This window comes from Argiope bruennichi, chromosome 2 (genome assembly GCF_947563725.1).
Source record: "Argiope bruennichi chromosome 2, qqArgBrue1.1, whole genome shotgun sequence".
NCBI lineage: Eukaryota > Metazoa > Arthropoda > Arachnida > Araneae > Araneidae > Argiope > Argiope bruennichi.
In genome coordinates this window covers 110,704,133-110,722,725 of record NC_079152.1, presented here as the reverse complement: position 1 = coordinate 110,722,725, position 18,593 = coordinate 110,704,133, and the positions used below count along the sequence as shown (strand labels likewise).

The following is an 18,593-nucleotide window of genomic DNA, read 5'->3' as shown; positions in this document are numbered from 1 at the left end:
TTTTAATTTCAAGAAAGCAAATAATCAAGATTTTAGAATTACTTCTTTTATAGCTCTTAGAAATATAACCACATACAGATGATTTTTGAAATTCAGAAAATTATAAGATAATAATTGTTATAATTCAGAATCGTATTAATTTTGCTTAATTTTAATAATTTCAAGTAAAGTAAAGTTAAAAAAAAATAAGTACTAGATGCACATTCTCTTCTATCAATGTATGTGCGAACTTTAGAAATTCCAAATCTAATGGCTCATGTGTTCCGTGGAGCGCCAATAAATATATACATATTCTACCTATTTTGGAGATTAGTATCTTTTAACAACTGCAGAAGGATGTTATTTATATTTCATATTAAAGAAATCCATTATATTGTACATATTCTTTCTAGTTCCACCGGAAAGTGTATGAAACTTCAATTATAATGAGTATTCAACCTAAATATTTAAGAGGTCTTCTGCCCATTTTATTCATTGCACTCATTATCATGTGGTTTTTACTAAAATTAAGTTAACACAAAAAATATTTAATAATTTTGAAAATTTTTATAAAAATATTAGAAAATCTACTATATACCAGGTAGTTTTTCACAAACATTCGCTTTCCTTATTATTGGAAATTGCTTAAATATTAGTCATATTTTATTTCAGCCAAATTTTTCTTTCTGCTTATATATAATAAATTCAGTAATGTACTTTTTAACTTCAAGCAATAACAGACACTTTATTTATTCTCTGTTGGGAGCATTATAGCTGTCATTTTCGTATTAACAATATAGATACTTAATTACACAACTAAGGACTTAACTATAGGACCTAATTCAAATTTAAATCATTATAAAGCTGAACATGATTGAAATTCAATTAATCCAACAAATATTAACATGAGATAAAAATATGTTTATAAAAAATTAAAGAATAATAAATATAATGAATTAGCGTACTGAATATGCTTCTTAATATACTGAAAATCTTAAAGGCTTTATTTATAGTTCTCACAAAAAAGTTAATAAAATATAAAAAGGATAATAAAAATGTCATTACAACATTGCCAAAAAGTATGAAAAATAATCAATAATACCTTCATTTTTTTTATAATATTAGAAAATCGCGCTTTAATATTTGGAGAAACAACAAAAATTATTTGATTGACATTATATTAATGAAAAACATTGTTAAAATCTACGAATAAAATATTTAAACAGATTACTAATATTCAAGTAAAATCAAACAAAGCCAAGATTTTGCTTAATTTTTAATTGGTTGAAATTCGAATTTTTAGTATTAAAAAATCTCTCCTTGGTACACATATGACTGCCTAAAAATATTTTAGACAATTCGTTAATCCTCTGTCGAACTATCTGTGATATATTGTACCAAAATAAAATTACATCGACACAGATAGATATACATTTGCGGATATTATTATTAGAAATTATCTTTTATCATGAAATCACTTTTATGTCATCTTTTTGCTTTATAATTGCACATCTATATATTTAAAATAACTTAAAAAAAAAAACCCGTAAAAACCAGCCACTCAGCTGGCCCAATCTTGTCAGTTTTTTATTTATAAAATACCATTATCCTTAAATACGTCATTAATGGTTTGTCCCCCATTCTCGAAAGATATTGCAAAATAAAATTATGCACCCTTCCTACTCTTCATTTATTGAGAGAAATCTCAAACATACACACTCACATACACACAATTTAAGTGCACATTATTTATTGAAAAAAGTACGACATATTCCCAGTCCCAATTACTGTATCAATTTCGCCAATTTACATTTCATATGAAAGCTTATGACATTTAGATATGTCACCAATGACACTCCCTTCCACCCTCCATTTCAGGGAGAAATCTCAAAAACACTAATTTGCTGTACATTCTCTATGAGAAAAAAGCACAATAAGATCTTCCAGTGCCAATCACTATATCCATTTACTAAATTTTTATCACATTTGCAAAACTCATGATGACGCCATCAATAGATGCCTGTCACCCGCCTCGTTTCATTTTCAATAGATATCGAAAATAAAACCTTGGAAGAGCTCCACGCCTCAGCAAATGTACTAGAGCGATTTCGTTAATTAATTTCGTCACGTTGCAAATATAAATAATTATTCAGAATGCTCTAGGTTTATTCAGCAAATATAATTCTAAATGATACCTTCATTTGGTGTCATAAGATGTAATTCATCAGAGATAGTTGGCATGATTAAATTAATGCTATTATTATAATAGGGAAACTTCTAATTTTTATTAAATAAAGAATTTTTATCTTTAGAAAAGAATGTAGTTGACTGAAGCACGTACGTGTACATAATCATATGAAATAAAAAGAAATTAATTGAGTATTTGCAATTTAAAACAATTGAACTTACATTAAACAATATTTTATAAAGATAAATTAACTTCTTTTACAATAGCTACACCTATTATTTATGTGCTTTATAAATTATTTTACCATAGTGTCTAATAATTTCATTAAATTCAAAATTCCAAGTTTTTTGGTATGATGAAAAATAAAGAAATTAAAATAAAATATAATATTACCTGTGAATATCTCTTTAAAACAGTGATTTGAAAATTTCCTCAATGTATTAAAATTGTTTAAGATTGCCACATTTTTTAGAAATAATATTTGAGAATTCAAAGGATACGTTTATACACAACGAAAGAATCCTTTTTCCTTCTCTGTGCGTTTATATCATTTGCAAACGATTTTTTAACTCCTTTTCTCATGTGTCATTGAATTAAGCTAGTTTGAAAATAAAGCTGTAACTAGCTTTCATTATTACAGTTTTTAAATTGTTTTTTTTAAATATTATTTCATCATATTAAAATTTTGATTGAGGAATTCAAAATTATTTATAAAGATTTTTTTTCTTAATGGAAAAAGATTTAAACTGATGATTATAAAGACTTTATAAATAATTATTTAACTACTCAACTCAGCCAACATGTAAAAAAAAATCTTTTGGTAGATTAGAACGCATAATACGTTTTATTATTGACTCTTGAATGACGCATTATGTTAAAGAAATAATGATTCATTTCGCAAGCATTTTAAAATTTCTCTTATCATTTTATTTTACAGAACGGACATCGCTTCCTTAAATTAACTTCAAAAATTTTTAAATTTTCCTCGAACTAATGAAATTTATTTTGATTAAAAGAACTATTCAAAATTATATATGGAGATTATTTTGGTGCTTTGCCAATAGCAAAACTTCGAAGCAAGAACTCCATTTATTGATTTCACAAGTAAGTTTATTTTATGTGTATTTTCATTTGTAACGTTTCCTTAGATATATTATTGATATATAATATTATGATTAGAAATATACAACACAATATTTTTAATATTAATCAACAAATGTTTTAAGTTGTGACATAATGATATGTTGATGGTATTCTATACGCCTAATTAGAAATTTTTAAATTTTAGAATTAGTCAGAATAATAGAAATTTATATACACTGAAAGAAAGCCCGTAATGTCCAATAAAAAATATTACCAATATATATATATTTTAATTTTTATCTTCAATGCATTTTTGTAATACAAAGAGATGGTATTCAATTGTAAGAATTAGAGTTTCAGAAAAGTTGCGATTTTAACTGCTGTAGATTTTATAAATCGAGCTACTCTTTTATAAAGTGTATCAAAAGTTTTAATTTTTTAAAATGCGTTTTATGTAAGTTGTAATTCGACTAACAAAAATTGTTAAACTTTATTTGATAAAAGTTTTGCACTTGTTAGTAAGCATTTTTAAAATAAATTCTTTATGAAATTTTTTTCTAAAATATAAGGGAAGGAAAACTAAAAGAGATTAAAAATAAAAATAGAATTTAAACCATTTTCAATACCTAGAAGAGATTAAATTTCTTGAGTAGATTATTCAAAGTGCTGCTCTAATTAATCCATCAATTATAAGAAAGAAAACCATTTTCACTATTTTAGATATGAGCATTAATTACATTTAGAATACTGGGAATAAAAGACAAAAAAATTAATGCACTAACTATTAAAAAGCAATAATTTTAATATTTTTTCTAAAAAAACTTGATTATAAAATGGTTATTAAAATTATTGCATTTCGAAACCAAAATGATTTATACGGATTTAAATATTATTATATAATTTTCAATACGCAATTATAAATTATTATATATCATTACTGCATTTTTCAGTAGCTACATTAATTAATATGCCAAATTAATTAAGTTTATAAGGGAATATTATCATCTTTCATTTGGATCAGTTTCTTTAGAAATATTTAAAAGATTTTCATATTTATTTAATGACTTTTAGTATATTTCACATTAAAAAAAACTTTTTCAGCTTATTTAAAAATTATATTAAGGTATTATTGTTTGTTGTTAATTTTACATGAAATCCGAATAGGAATATTTAATTCCTAATCTGATCAATAATTAAATATCGATCACACAGGTATTTCATTAATCAGGCGATCTTTTTGGAAAAATGCATCAATATAATGTAACAATATTTTAAAATTACTATAGAAGATCAGATTTAAAACAATTGAGTAATAGAATGAGATTTTCCTGTTTAAAAAATACAGCCTCCCGCTGTTTACTTTTTTATTTCTTTAAGTTTTGCTTTGATACTCCCTATAAAATATTATTTTCACTATACAAAAATAAATATTTTGAAATTTATATTCAAAATTTATTCAAAGACTTTTTTAGCACCCTAGCTAGTAATTGTATAACCAAATTATTCTTGTTAGATTTTTTTCTGCTTGTTTCAGAAATTCTTTCTGTCAGATTCTGAAATAATAATACGCAATATATGAATTTAAAAGAAGCAATGATACAAGAGAGTTGATCAGATAAGACCAATTCAAACGGCGATTAGTCAAAAATCGTTTAGTTAAATTATTAAAATTTACTACTGTGCTTCTAGACATAGCAATGCATTGAAAATCCAAAAATGTTTTTCCAAAAAATGAATTAAGAAATAAATAAGAAAAAAAGTTCAGAAATTAGCAATTAAAAAAAATGCGCACTTTATTATTATTATTATTTTTGATTATTGTACCCATAAGATATAGGCAGATTTATATGTTGATTCCAACTTTAGAGATGGATCGATAATGCCAAAAAGATAATTTTTACTGTGGTTTTTAATAGAATCTGATTATATAATATTTATTTTTTCTAAGCGGCAGTTATTTGTCAACAAAATATCTGAAAAGAAAAATAATCCTTTTGATTCATCTATTGAAGTTAGACAAGATATTTATGAATATTTAAAGATGAAATTTATCTAAGTATGTATAAAAGTTTTTTTAAAGATTTCCCTCATAATGGAATTTTATTTTTGATTTTTTCAATATTATATGAAGATATTTCTATGAGTTTTCGAGAGATGAAAGATAAAAAAAAAATCGATTTCCTAAGTATATCAAAATGATGATATATAAAATCTGAATTATAACGCATGCATAACCATCTTAATAGAAAGAACACAACTTCACTATGCAAAAAATTAAAGAGAATGGGAGGTGCCATTTACCGGCGAAGAATAGAAGAGAAAACAGTGTGTCATTATAATAATAATATTTCTTGTCTATCATTTTTGCGGCTGTTTCTTCTCTTTTCTAAAGATTAATTTTGAATGCTAGATGCATCGCATCTAATCAAATCATGTGCAGTATTGAAAGAAATAACAATAAAAACTTTCCTTGGGAGTTAATAGTTTCTTTGAATAAAGTCGATAGCTAAAATAACAAAAGAACGGTCCCATTTGGATTAGAATAAGTTGCTAATATTTTTTTTCTTTCGGTTTTAACTCTTTTCTCATGACCAATTGATTTTCCCAGACAGAACAATTATGTGTTTCCGTTATCACAGATTGTCTTCTTGAGCAAAGTATTTTATTTGTTTTGATGCTTTTTTTATTGCTTAATCTTTTGTTTCGAAGGTAAAGGAACTAAACAAGATATTCAAAAATTAAAACAAGAATATTAAAAGAACGAACCGAAATGTAATTTAAAAAAAAAGGCATTGGTTTTGAAATTCTGATTTTTTTTTTTCTTTTTGTTAAGAAAAATTAGTTGCTTTTACGAATTTTTATTCTTATAAAATTTGGCATGCAATTGATACATATGAAGTTATAATGCAACTGTAGAATCATTAGCAATATGAATATTTATTTTTAAGGCGGATAAAAATAAATTGACTTCTTTTAATGCAATTTTTAAAAAATACTTTTACAAAAACTACAAATAATTTCTTGGGCAAATTTTTTTTTGCAAGTTCATGTTCTTAAAATATGTTTTATTTATAGTAAAGTAACAAAATTTCCTCTTTGTACCATTTTACGGTTGAAATTGTCTTGAAAAATAATTTTAAAAATATCTCGTGATTTTTAACTATTTAAAGAGCTTAAATATACTGAATCTAAGCCACTGAAATATTTTATCTTAAAACTTGTTTGAAATAAATAAATTAATGAATACGTTTGATCAGTAACAAATTGAGATATAAATTTTCAAAATAAAAAAAAATGTAGAATGAATAAGAGGAAAAAATAATAGTCGCTTTGTCTTAAGAAATTCTAGGTAAATGCAAATAAGGCGTGATTTTTAGAGTCGCCAAAGAAAGCGAAACTTCGCCATATCGCGAATGCACAACTTATCTTCTTTCTACCTTGAATAATAATAATAGAAAGTATTTACTCGGGCGCCACCTATCTAGTCGTGCGGCGAGTTAACTCTCGCGTTCAACAAGCAGCTGTGGTCGTCCGTGACACAACGTCGAGTCTGTCGTTCCGTAAACACCTGTGAAGGGTCTGTTTCCTAAAACGCGGCCCTGCTGTGCACTTAATGAAAAAGTATCATTCACTGCACGTGCAGGTAGTGAGTGAATTCTACAGTGCAGTCTGTGCTTGTCATCCCAAAGAATAAGATTGAGTGTACACGATCATAATTGTCTTAACTAAATCCATACACACTGTCTTGTGTATAAAGACAAGAGTTATAAAAATAGTATGACGTCTAACATGGCAAGACACACGCATTCAAAGACGAAAGCTGCGCCCCCGGTTCCCTCAAGCCGGCGTACTAGCTCGGTAACGGGTTCGGTGTCCGACGCTCGGGCCAAGACAATCTTGAAGGAAGCCGTCGACGCTGTCGTCAACAGTTTCGCAAAACATACACATGGATATGGTAGAGGTGAGCCGGCATCTTTTGTCTCTTTTCTTTTCGTTTCTAAATCTGTTGGGTGATCATGAAAATTGCATCTCAGATGCTTGTAGGACAAATCGCCAGTGACGGAAAATCCATTCAATGTTTACAAATGAGATGTTCCACTGCTTGGTTTTGATTGAGCCGATAAGGAGAATTAAGGCTTGAAAACAGTTGTGGAAGCTCAAAATGTTTTGTAATAAAATGCGATTGAAAAGAATTATTCATGCATGCAAAAAACCATTTGTCAAAGGCCATTATTTCTTTAAATGCCATATAGTGCAGTTTTAAGAATAAATATTCATTACTTCAAGAAACAAAAGAATATTTTTAATATTCTCTGACAATATAATTATATAGATGCTTTAAATTTTGCTATCGTTATTAAGTTAATTATACGATATTCGTAACTAAGGTATATAATGATTAAATTAAAGCAAACATTTTAAAAGTAATTCAAGTCTTCATTTCTTTCTTAAGAGTTAGAGAATAAGAGAAATAGTTTATTTTAATTTAATTTGTGAAGTCAGGTATTTTTAGCTCAAAATGTTCCTGCAATTAAAGAAAAAATCTTATATTTTTAGATTTTTAAATGAAACATTTCTTTTAAATCGCAAGAAATTATGTATTTAGTATACTAATTATTTTGAGACGGATTTTTCGAGCTTTTATATGCGTAAATTTCTAGTATCAATTAAATTTTAATTTAGTTTTAAAGCATGCTTGAAGTAGATTATTTAATTCACAAATAATTAAATAGTTTAAGGCCAAATAAGCAGTTCCACAGAATGTTAAAAATAAATGGAAAAGAAATTTGAATGATTAATTAAAACAATGTAAATATATATATAATTAAGTAAGATGATTGTTCGAAATAAATAAAAAGAAAAACTGTAGCGGATCAGTGACAATTGTTTACTGATGCTTTGTTTGGAATATTAAATTGAAAAATTCTTTCATATTTTCGCTGTCAAAATTCTGTATATCGAATATAGGGTCATGGCTCCGTTATTTTCTTCGTTGATTTTATACATGTACAAAATATCTTGAAGCCATTTGACACATTATTTGTATTTGAATACGCGCACATATTTCTTTTTTTCTTTGTATACTTTGCAGTAAGTAAGGTTCTCTTCATTAAGGGTACCTTCGTCGATTTCCAGATAATCTTGAATTATTTGAAAACAAAAGTTTATTATATTTTTTAACCGATTAATTTGTTTTGCAACGCACGTATTATTTTTCTATCATCAACAAATTACTAAGAACAGCTTGGAAGTTGTATGAGCTGATGATTTAATGAATGATACATTTCCAATAACCTTTTAATCTTTTTCTTATGAAGTGTTCATTTTTAGGTTTAATATGAAATTTAGTTTTAAAATATTACGCATTCAATAAAAATTTTGACCCTTGATATCATTTTTTTAAAAATTAATTTGCAGGTAGGTTTGATTCCAAATTTTTTTTAAATTTTAAATAAATCTGAGAATGCTAGATAAATGTGTGCCATGACATATGTCAAATTAAATACTGGAAAACAAAAAATTATTCAGCTTTATTAAAGCATTTATGAAAAAATGCGAGTTTTTTTTATACTGATTGACATAAAGAAAACTACTGAACATAACTGTGTTTATAGTTACACTAGTTTAGCTTTCGGAAATTTTTTAATGCATTGTCCAGTATAAGTTAATTTTGTTCCAACATATAATATAAATATATATACTAATATAATGACGACCGCGTATTCATTGCATTCCAAATACCCCTCAATAACATTATCTAGCATTATCTTCTACAATAATTTATTTCTTGAAATTCGGTAGACTAAAGAGTTGTGCAATACCTAATAGTTCAATTTTAATAAGCGTTTGATTGTTTTTATTTTTGAAGATGAGAAGAGAGAAATAAGGCCCAGTTTATTTTCCTTGTAGTGTTTTTTAAAGAAATATTTTTCTGTAAATTTTTATAAATGCATGAATGCCAAAATAAATCGTTTACTTTCAGGAATCTAATTGATATGCAACGCGCAAATTACGCGTTTCCAGTAAAATTAATATTTAGTTCATATTTATGAAACAGATTAGAGAATCCTGAAATTTTATTTTAATTTGTCTATGCATTATCTTCTACACATGGCGAATGCGATATTTTTATATTTTGTTTTAACTGCGTCATTCAGTATGGAAGATATGTAGAATTCTTTGCTTTATGGTCAAATATTTAAATTAAGGTTTTCAAATTGAATTTTTTTATTTATACGTCTAACAAAGTGAAATTGTAAATTAATAAACAATAACATGGTATTTAAGCGCAGTTGATACTTGATGAAAAATTCTAATTGCAAGAAAAATTATTCTTTCTTTTCACTGATTTATGCCCTTTACGTTTTTTAATAATATTAAGAAAGTTGTAATAATTCTTATTTTTTTTTAATACAATAAAACTTTTCAGTATTTTCCTGAATAGACCATTCTTTTTACATCTTTTAATTTCAGTCATTTTACACGATTTCTTTCATACATTTTCTATTATTCATCCTTTGGAAACAGCATAAAATTATTGAAATCCGCGGTGAAATATCGCATATTCAATGTATTATATAAATAATTTGTATTATTATTTCAAAAATATTACTACAATTCTGTATTACCTATTAAGAAACTAAATTATGTATAAAATGGGATTTTTTTTTTTTGTAATTTCCAAATTAGGATTTAATTAGCAAAACATTTCGATGAAAATTAAACAATTTGTTGATAAAATGGAACTAAAATAATCATTATAAAAATGATTTAAATTTTCACTTCTAACAAGATCTATTGAATCATTTTCAGAAATAAGTACAAAATATTTTTTTAAAAATGATAATAATAAAAAGTTTTAAGTTTTGAAAGTAATTAATGGAACTTGTTTATTTTAATTTCCTTTTTGTAGATCAGTTATAAGTACTTGAAGTTAGAAAGAATGCAATTTAATTCCATACGCTTTGAATTTAGAGGAAGTATAAATTATGTTTAGTATAAATAATGCTATTCAACTTGGGTTTGACTTCATACTTATATTATTAATTTCATGGGAGGATACAAAGAAGAAATCTAAAGAACAAATATGATAGCCGCGTTCCTTTCAAAATTATGCAAAATGAATTTATTTTAATGCTTCTTCTTATCCTGAAAGAAGAACCTTTTCATTCTTTTTAAAAATCAATCATATTCTATGAAACATGGCCATGAAATAATTTCTGTTTAATCATTTGCATACAAAGTCATATCCATTTTGACTCTAGAAACATATGACAAACAAATTTGATTAAAAAAGCGATTAGCTAAATTTTACGAAATTGTCTCTTTTGTTTTATTACAGTGTGTTTTTGATAAAGTACAAAGTAGTTATACCTTCCAAGATATTACAATAAAATATGTATAATTCTTCTTCTTTTTTTTTTAAGTTTTATATTTATGAATATTTTGCGAATTTTTATAAAAATTCCGATTTAGTGTGGGATTTTCAGTTTAATGAGTTAAATCTATGAGAAAGCCGAGTTATTTAAGTTCACAAATTCGGAATAGAGAAGGAATTCCGTATGTATTGGTCGAAATATGAAGTAATTTCGTAATTTATTCATTTGGCTTATTAGTAAATCTGCCATTGACGACTAAGAAGCAGATATTCAGCAGATATTTTGAAAAAAATCAGCAGATATTTTGAAAAAAATAACATGCAAAATCATTCGCATGAGTTATTATGTTTAATACATGCGCAATTTAATCACTGTTGTTTTTTGAATTTGTAATACATTAATCAATTTCAATTTAATTATTTATTAAAATATCTTTTATAAAAAGTTAATAACTGTATATCAGAAAAAAAGAACAAAGTACGCATTCTGTGAAACATTTTAAGCTGAATTTTCGGTTAAACACTTACAATTTTGAGTGTCCTTCACTATGTGCGGTTCATTCGGACTTCAATATGAATCCTAAGATTTTTTTTAATTAAATGAAACAATAATGTAATAATTAAATGTAGCATTGTAATAATTAAATTAGCAATCTTATTCAAAATGATTCGAATTAATTATTTGAAGTTCATCAATTTTAAAGGTTATTGTTTCATCAATTTTAAAGATTATTTTTTTGTGTAGTGCTTGCAAGGAAAATGATACAGTAGATTCCTGCGTATACGGGGAAAACTCATATAAAGTGGCCCTTAACAATTTGATTATAAAATGGAATATATTGAAATATAGAAGATATTGTACATCATTCAAATTTTTCTTACTCAACTCACCATAAGAAAAATAATTTTGTGTTAATTAAAAAAATTAATAATTATTCTTACATATATTTCTTTCTTTACTTTCAAATAATTCGCATTGACATGATTAATGTATATATAATTTAATTTTATTGATGCTTTTTTTGAATTTGTAGTACATTTAATGAGTTTTACTTTAATTATTTATTAGATTATCGTTTGACAGTGAGATAATAAATATACACCAGTGTGTTAAAAGAATCTTTATACCTAAAAGAGCAAAGTAAACAATCCGTTGTAGGATTAAAACTTTTACATCAAATTTTCATAGTTTATGATTTTAACAATCGAAGTTTATAGAGAGAAAACTTGAGAAAAATCTTTTGATATCAATTTTTTTTTTGCTTTTGCATTATAATAGCTAGAAATTGGACAACAACGTATTTTTTAACTCGAAAAATTTATGCAAAATGTAAACAAAGAAAACGCGGCATCATAATTCGGCGTAAGACATTAAATAACAGATCTATAAGCACTGTGCCACACAGTGCAACGTTTAGTTGCACATTTAGATTTAAAAAAATCCGTTTACTATCGTCACGTAAATTGACTCTACGTGAATTGACTTCATCAATCGTAACTACAGTATTTCGTTATTAATGTACTAAATTAACAACGTTGAATATAGTAATTTCTACCTTAATAGATTCAACTAAAATAAAACTTTAAATATAGATACAATGTCAGATATAGTCTTCAGAATAGTATATTCTGTCTTAATCTGAAAACTATTCTAAGCAATTTTGTATATACCTTTTAGATGATTAGAAGTTTCTATGGTAATAAAATAACTGCACAACCTTATTTTATATGTTTAAATCTATTTCCTAATAAAGTGAATGTTCAAATATATGCGGCGCTAGCATTTAATTCTTGTTTTGTTTGTGCTTTGTATTTAAATTTTACTTTCTTTAAAAGTGATAGAATTATTGCTCCTAAATTAATTAATGAAAGAGAAGAAGAAGTAGGAATCGGAAATCTTGAAAGCGGAATTTTGACGGAGTAACATTGTTTAATTAATTTTTTTAAATTATAAAAACATTTCTTAAATTCAATGATGATAGTTTTATTAGAAGGCTAAAAAATTACAACCAATATCTGGAATGTCAACGAATCTTTAAAAAGAAACTTAAGTAATTTTCTACAAAAGAAAGAAAATGAACACTTTTGATATCGGCTATGTCATTTATTTTTAAAAATAATTAATCAATGTTTCTATTTTCCTCTTTATTCAGTACCATTTCTCTTGATAAAAAATTATACCTATATTTTTATAGTTCAAAGAAGCCTTTATTATTATTTATGATTCTTTTTTATATTAATTTTCTCTCCTTAAAGAGGTGCAATAACACATTATAGAGGCTATGCATAGAAAAAGAAGCAAATTAAGAATCAGCAACAAAATTTAATGTTAGAAGCTTTTAAAAAAATGTGAATATTTTCTTCTTTCGAATATCATTAGAAAAAATTACGAAGAATAATCCATTACGATGGTATCAGCCTGTTTTAAACGATACCGTTTAGTACCATCTTGATATAAAGGGTTAATGACTTTTTTTTACAGAATTTCATTTTAGCCTGAATAGTTTACTGGATAATTTGAAGGAAATTCTAAAAAATTATTAGTTATTGATGGAAGATTTAGAAATTTCATAGTTATAGTGTCATTTTAATCTGTAGAGAAACAGAATTCCATGAAGGTTAAGTAGAAGAGTTTACAATAAAAAATTTTGCAAAGTTTGCAATGAAGTAGTAAATTTTCAGTAATAAGCGAAAATAATCGAATAAACAAAAATGGAAAATTAACATAGAAACATTTAACTTAATTTAATATGCTACGAAAGAATAGAATATGACCGAATTTCGATTATTTTGCCTTTGTTGTTCAATTAAATTTAAAATTTACTCTTATTTCCTTTATATCTCTATTACTAATAAAGGTGAATGTGTGTGTCTATGTTGGAGCTATACAGAGCAGATCGTTTCTACTTGTGCCATTAAATACGATAGAATATGCTTTGGGGAATGGGAACGAGCCCCTAAAAGCAAACTGTTTTAAAATTTTAATTTATGCAAAAAAAAAGGCCAGATTTCGGCATTTTCTACGCAATAACCTCCAAAATATTATTGCTCAAAACTGCTATTAATACCATTTCAAAATTCAAAAATTTGTCTTTTTAATGATGCAATTTAGTTGTGCTGAAAAATTTTAAAAACTATTCCTTGCATAATTTTTAAAAACTAATTTCATTCGAGCTATAATATTTAAATATTTTTCATTTTTTCACTAAATGTTTGAAAATGTGATATTCTTCTATTGTTGAAAGCTGAAGAAAAATGATTGTTGTTTTATCTGCGAAGTTTGTATGAGGAATTAGAAAGTGAAATTACATTACTGCGAAAGAAAACGTGCAATTTGAAGATATATTACCGAAATAGTTATGTTTTAAAGGGCGTTATAATTGATAGGATTTACCGCCATTAGAAAAGTTCATTTACATAAAAAATGGAAAAGTGTTAGTTTATTAAAATAAAGCTACTTTAATGCCTATATAAATTTGGAGCTTAAAAATACTTTGCTGAGTGAATCACAAACACCAAAGTATACATAATAAATTAAATCATAATTGGGCACAACCAGAATTCGCAGTGAAGCAGCTGATCGTCAAATGCGAAAAGAAGTTAATAAGTTGGTTAGCAAAAAATTATTTCTGAGAGAAATTTGTTGCACAAACGCAACTTATTTTCAAGGTAAAATCCCTAGTAATTATTTAGGAGGATCTGTGTGTGTATGTTGACTCTCTACAGAGCAGACGTTAGACCAAGAATTATCAAATTTGGTAAATTTGGTATAGATGTACTTTGAAGAATGGAAATGTGCTCCTCAGAGTAACGTTTTTTAAACATAATTATTTAAAAATGAAAAAAAAAAAAGAAAATCTAACACTATTCTACCATTAAAATTATTCAAAAATAATTTGCCGTGGGAACCATTAAGACTATGCGTCAGATTAAAATTTGAAGCAAATATTAATATTGGCCTACCAGCTGGTCTCCAAAGTTGGTGGAAACGTGCAGTAAGAAAATATTAAATACTGTAACCATAACTATTTTTTATTAAGATATATGTTATTTAACTTTAATAAAATTTTATTTGTCTTTATATAATAAATCTCTTCTCAATCTTCTCAAATTTATGGTCTTTTTTATTGTTGATCTTGGTATATATCTTCATAATTTTCTTCCTAAGTTTTATCTTAAATGTTTCACAACAGAAATTAACTCAGTTAATGATAACTTGAAAAATCGAGGTTGCTCAGTAATCAAGTTACCTCATCCAATTAAGTTTGTGGAATGTAATTGGTTTCCATTATAACTGCTTTCGTATTTCCACACTTCTTGAAATAAATAAATAACTAGATATGCGAAAGAATTAGTGTAATTATTATATGTATAAAATCTTAAGAATTATTAATATATTTTAAGAAAAAATTGAAATAATTGCTATCCCTAAAACAAAATTTTTCTGCTATATATTCGATTTCTCAAACTATTTTTGAAACAGATATTTTTACTTCATAAAAGTCATAGTTTACTTCAAAATTTTTTTGTGAGAGTCAGTTTTTTTTTTATATTTATGAACACACACCTCTTAGAAACATCTCAAATATTGTCCCGTTTTTCTATTTCTATAGCAAATTCATGCAATTTTCCAAAATTTAATTTTTATAGATATTACTGCAATAAACATTTGCTTTATCTATGTTTGTTAAAATTACGAATGAAAAATCTAATAATATATATTTTTTTTATTAAGAGCTTAAAAATTTGTCCGAGTATTAGATAGCAAACTGCGTTTTAAAGGATTTTCATGACTCACTTCTTTATTTAGTTAGTTTAAAAACTGAAATCGAATTCATAAATAATTCATACACTCTGAAATAATTTGTGAATTAAACGTTGTTATTTCAGAGATGCATTACTTGTTCTTTTCTGAAGTCAAGTTTAGAATTATCGAGCAAACCTTTATAGTATTATTTTATCACATATTGAAGAAAATTTGTTTCCTGAAGCTGAACTCAAGATAAACTGTAGATATTTTTCAGAAATTCTTATAATTATTTAAATATTATTTTTTTATTCTATATCACGACGATGATTATTTATATATCCTGGGATCTTTCCCTAATTTCTATTAGCATACACTTCTGAATTAATATTGTTATTTCTAAGTTTTTTTTTTTGCTTTCTTTTTTTTCATTTATGATGAATTTCAAACTGGTATAGATTCGTAAATTTCCCAATTTTAAGAAAATTTTTTAATGTCTTACATTGTTTTATATATTACACAATATAAATTGCGATAGTGTCTTAGAAACTGAATTCATATTCAAATAATCCATGAAATAAATATCTATAGTTTAAGGTTAAAATAAAGATATATTAGATGGACGAGAAACCGTTCTTTGAATTTTTTTTTAAAAAAAAAAGGTTAAAACATAGAGGATATGCATTTCTTAGACATCAAGAATATTTAAGACAATAAAATAATCTGGGATAAATGCAAAATATTAAAATTTCAGATATTAAATTTAAATTAAACATAGAATAAATAAAAAGAAATCATGAAATAAATGCAGTATCTCCTTTTTTTAAAATTTGCTGGAAGAATCTGCCTGAAACCTTTTCATATACTCACTAATAAATATACCTATGTATTATTAACTACATGCTGTTGGTGAACAATGATTATGAAAGAGCTATTAGCGTTTTATCGTTGGCGATTAATCACTAGGATGCGGTTAATATGAAAGTACAGAAAAACCGAATCTGCAATTTGCACGCCTTTCTCCCGACCGATTAAAATTAAAATTAAACCCAGAATTATAATTGTAGTCATAAGATCCCATATCAAATGTCATTGATTTTTAAGTCAATGCTTTTATGATGTATTGTGTTTACATGCATGTAAAGGTACAGCTCGACAGACAGTCAATCACTAGACGAATTTGGCTGCAAATTTGATGCGAATCTACGTTTTAGATGCTAATTCTGTGTATCATTTTTATTTGTCTAATTTTTTATGTTTTGTTATTATCGTGTTCGCTTCACTCGGGCAGCCGCACAGACATATTTCCTCTGAATAGATTTCATTCAAAATTTGATAGAAATTCACAGATTTAATCTAAATATGTACCAAACTTTATTTAATTCAATCCAAAAAATGTGTGTTTCGAACCTAGGGAGTTCTGAAATGTTAAGATTCATCAAAATTCAGACTTCGAATTTTTTGAAGATAACAATATTTCTCTATACTTCGTGTACGTAAAAGCAAAAAAAAAAAAAAAAAAAAAAAAAAAAAAGGAAAAATATAATAAACAAATTGTGTTGTTAGTTTTTTTAAGTCTTTTTAAAACGAAATAATGTTCATAAAAATAAATATACAAAAAAATCATGTTTTATTGTCCTTATCCTGAACTTTATGAATATTGATACCATCCCTTTAAATAAGAGTATTTTAATTGTATACAGTTACTATTTAACTTAGAAGTAATATTTACGCGATACTAGTTAATATGCGTCACAAAAAAATTTTGGAATCATTTGCGCGTCTCAAAGTAGCAAAAAGAATTTGATGGTACAATATAGAATTTGATAGTACAATATAGCATTTGGACATTGCATGCGTTATATGCCATGCGCTATTAAATTCGTTAAGTGAGCTGTATGGATTCCATTAGATTGATTATCGGAAATCATTAAAATTTTTAAAAAATTGTATTTATATCAGAAAAACGGGATCAAAGGTTTCATTAGGTAAAGTACGATTTTTCATGTATTATTAATCTCAAATTCTTTATTGTTCGATGTAAACTTACTTTATGAATTTCGAGAAAATAGGCAAGAGAAATTTATATAAGGCATTTGTTGCATTTTTAATTCGAATGTTTATAAGAATTGAAGAATAATTTTTACTCTGATATTATAACTTTTGGAAGGGAAAAAGAAGTTAAATTAATTTTTAAAAGGATCAACAAATAATATATTGGATTTAAATACAAAAATAGATATTTAAATATAGATATTTAATTACGTAAGGTTTCCAAAATTAATACTATAAGTTCTAATACTGAAAGTATTTTATTTTTTTAATATATTTTTTCACTTGAGTGTCATGTAAGTTGTAGACGCTAGTAATTGCATAATAAGAGTATTCCGAAATAAAGAATACGACAGGCGTAGCTTAGCCAAGGTTGGCTCTTGTGCCACTAAAACTCACAACCAACCAACCCACCGAAATAAAGAATATAAAAATAAAATTTTCTGCTCTCATAAAAAAAAATGATTCATAATAATTTCGAATAAATTCTTCTAACTCATTTTTCTTACATTGCAATATTTTTTTTTTCAAAAATATGAGCCCTATGTGATGGTATATACTTTCCCTTTGATATCCAGAATTCTATTGCACTCATATAAGCTTTCTTTGTAAAATGCATTCCATTCTTGAATGATTAAAAGTGAGTTTTTATTTATTTATATAAATTTGTGATAATTATTGTTTTTAAATCCTTTAGATGAAGTGGATTTCAACAATCATTGAAGTATACTAAGTTTTTAATGAATAATCATTTAATTTGATCAGCACGTAAATTTATGGATTAATTTTTGTTATTCAGTAATTTAAAAAAATATAGGAATCAACAGTTATTAATGCTTTTCACATTTCATCATTACAAATAACGATTATTTACTTTAGTATTCATAATTTATCTTTTTACGAATTGAAGATATAATTGAAATTTTTAGCAACTTAATATATAAATAAAAAAATTAAAACTTTTAAAAAATGGCATAAAAGGGTTAAAAAAACAGATTGAGGAAAAATACTATTTTCTGTTGAAAAGCTAGATTTTTAAAATTAATTTTTAGAGCAGATAATTTCTCTCCATTATTTTTGATAAATCTGAAATACATTCTTCATTTGCAATTTTTCGTTTATCTACTTACTTTATCAATGATCCTATATTTTTCAATAATTATGAG

General features: G+C 25.6%; 1 protein-coding gene across 1 annotated transcript in view; it reads left to right on the top strand.

The window, feature by feature from the left end:
* The first annotated feature begins 6,764 nt into the window (after positions 1–6,764).
* The window catches only part of LOC129958568 (protein limb expression 1 homolog), a 152,818-nt gene continuing 140,989 nt past the window's right edge, over positions 6,765–18,593 (top strand). Inside the window, exon 1 of the mRNA XM_056071135.1 lies at positions 6,765–7,211. Coding sequence (XP_055927110.1) covers positions 7,028–7,211 — 184 coding nt within the window. The 5' untranslated portion in view covers positions 6,765–7,027. The remainder of the gene's footprint in view (positions 7,212–18,593) is intronic.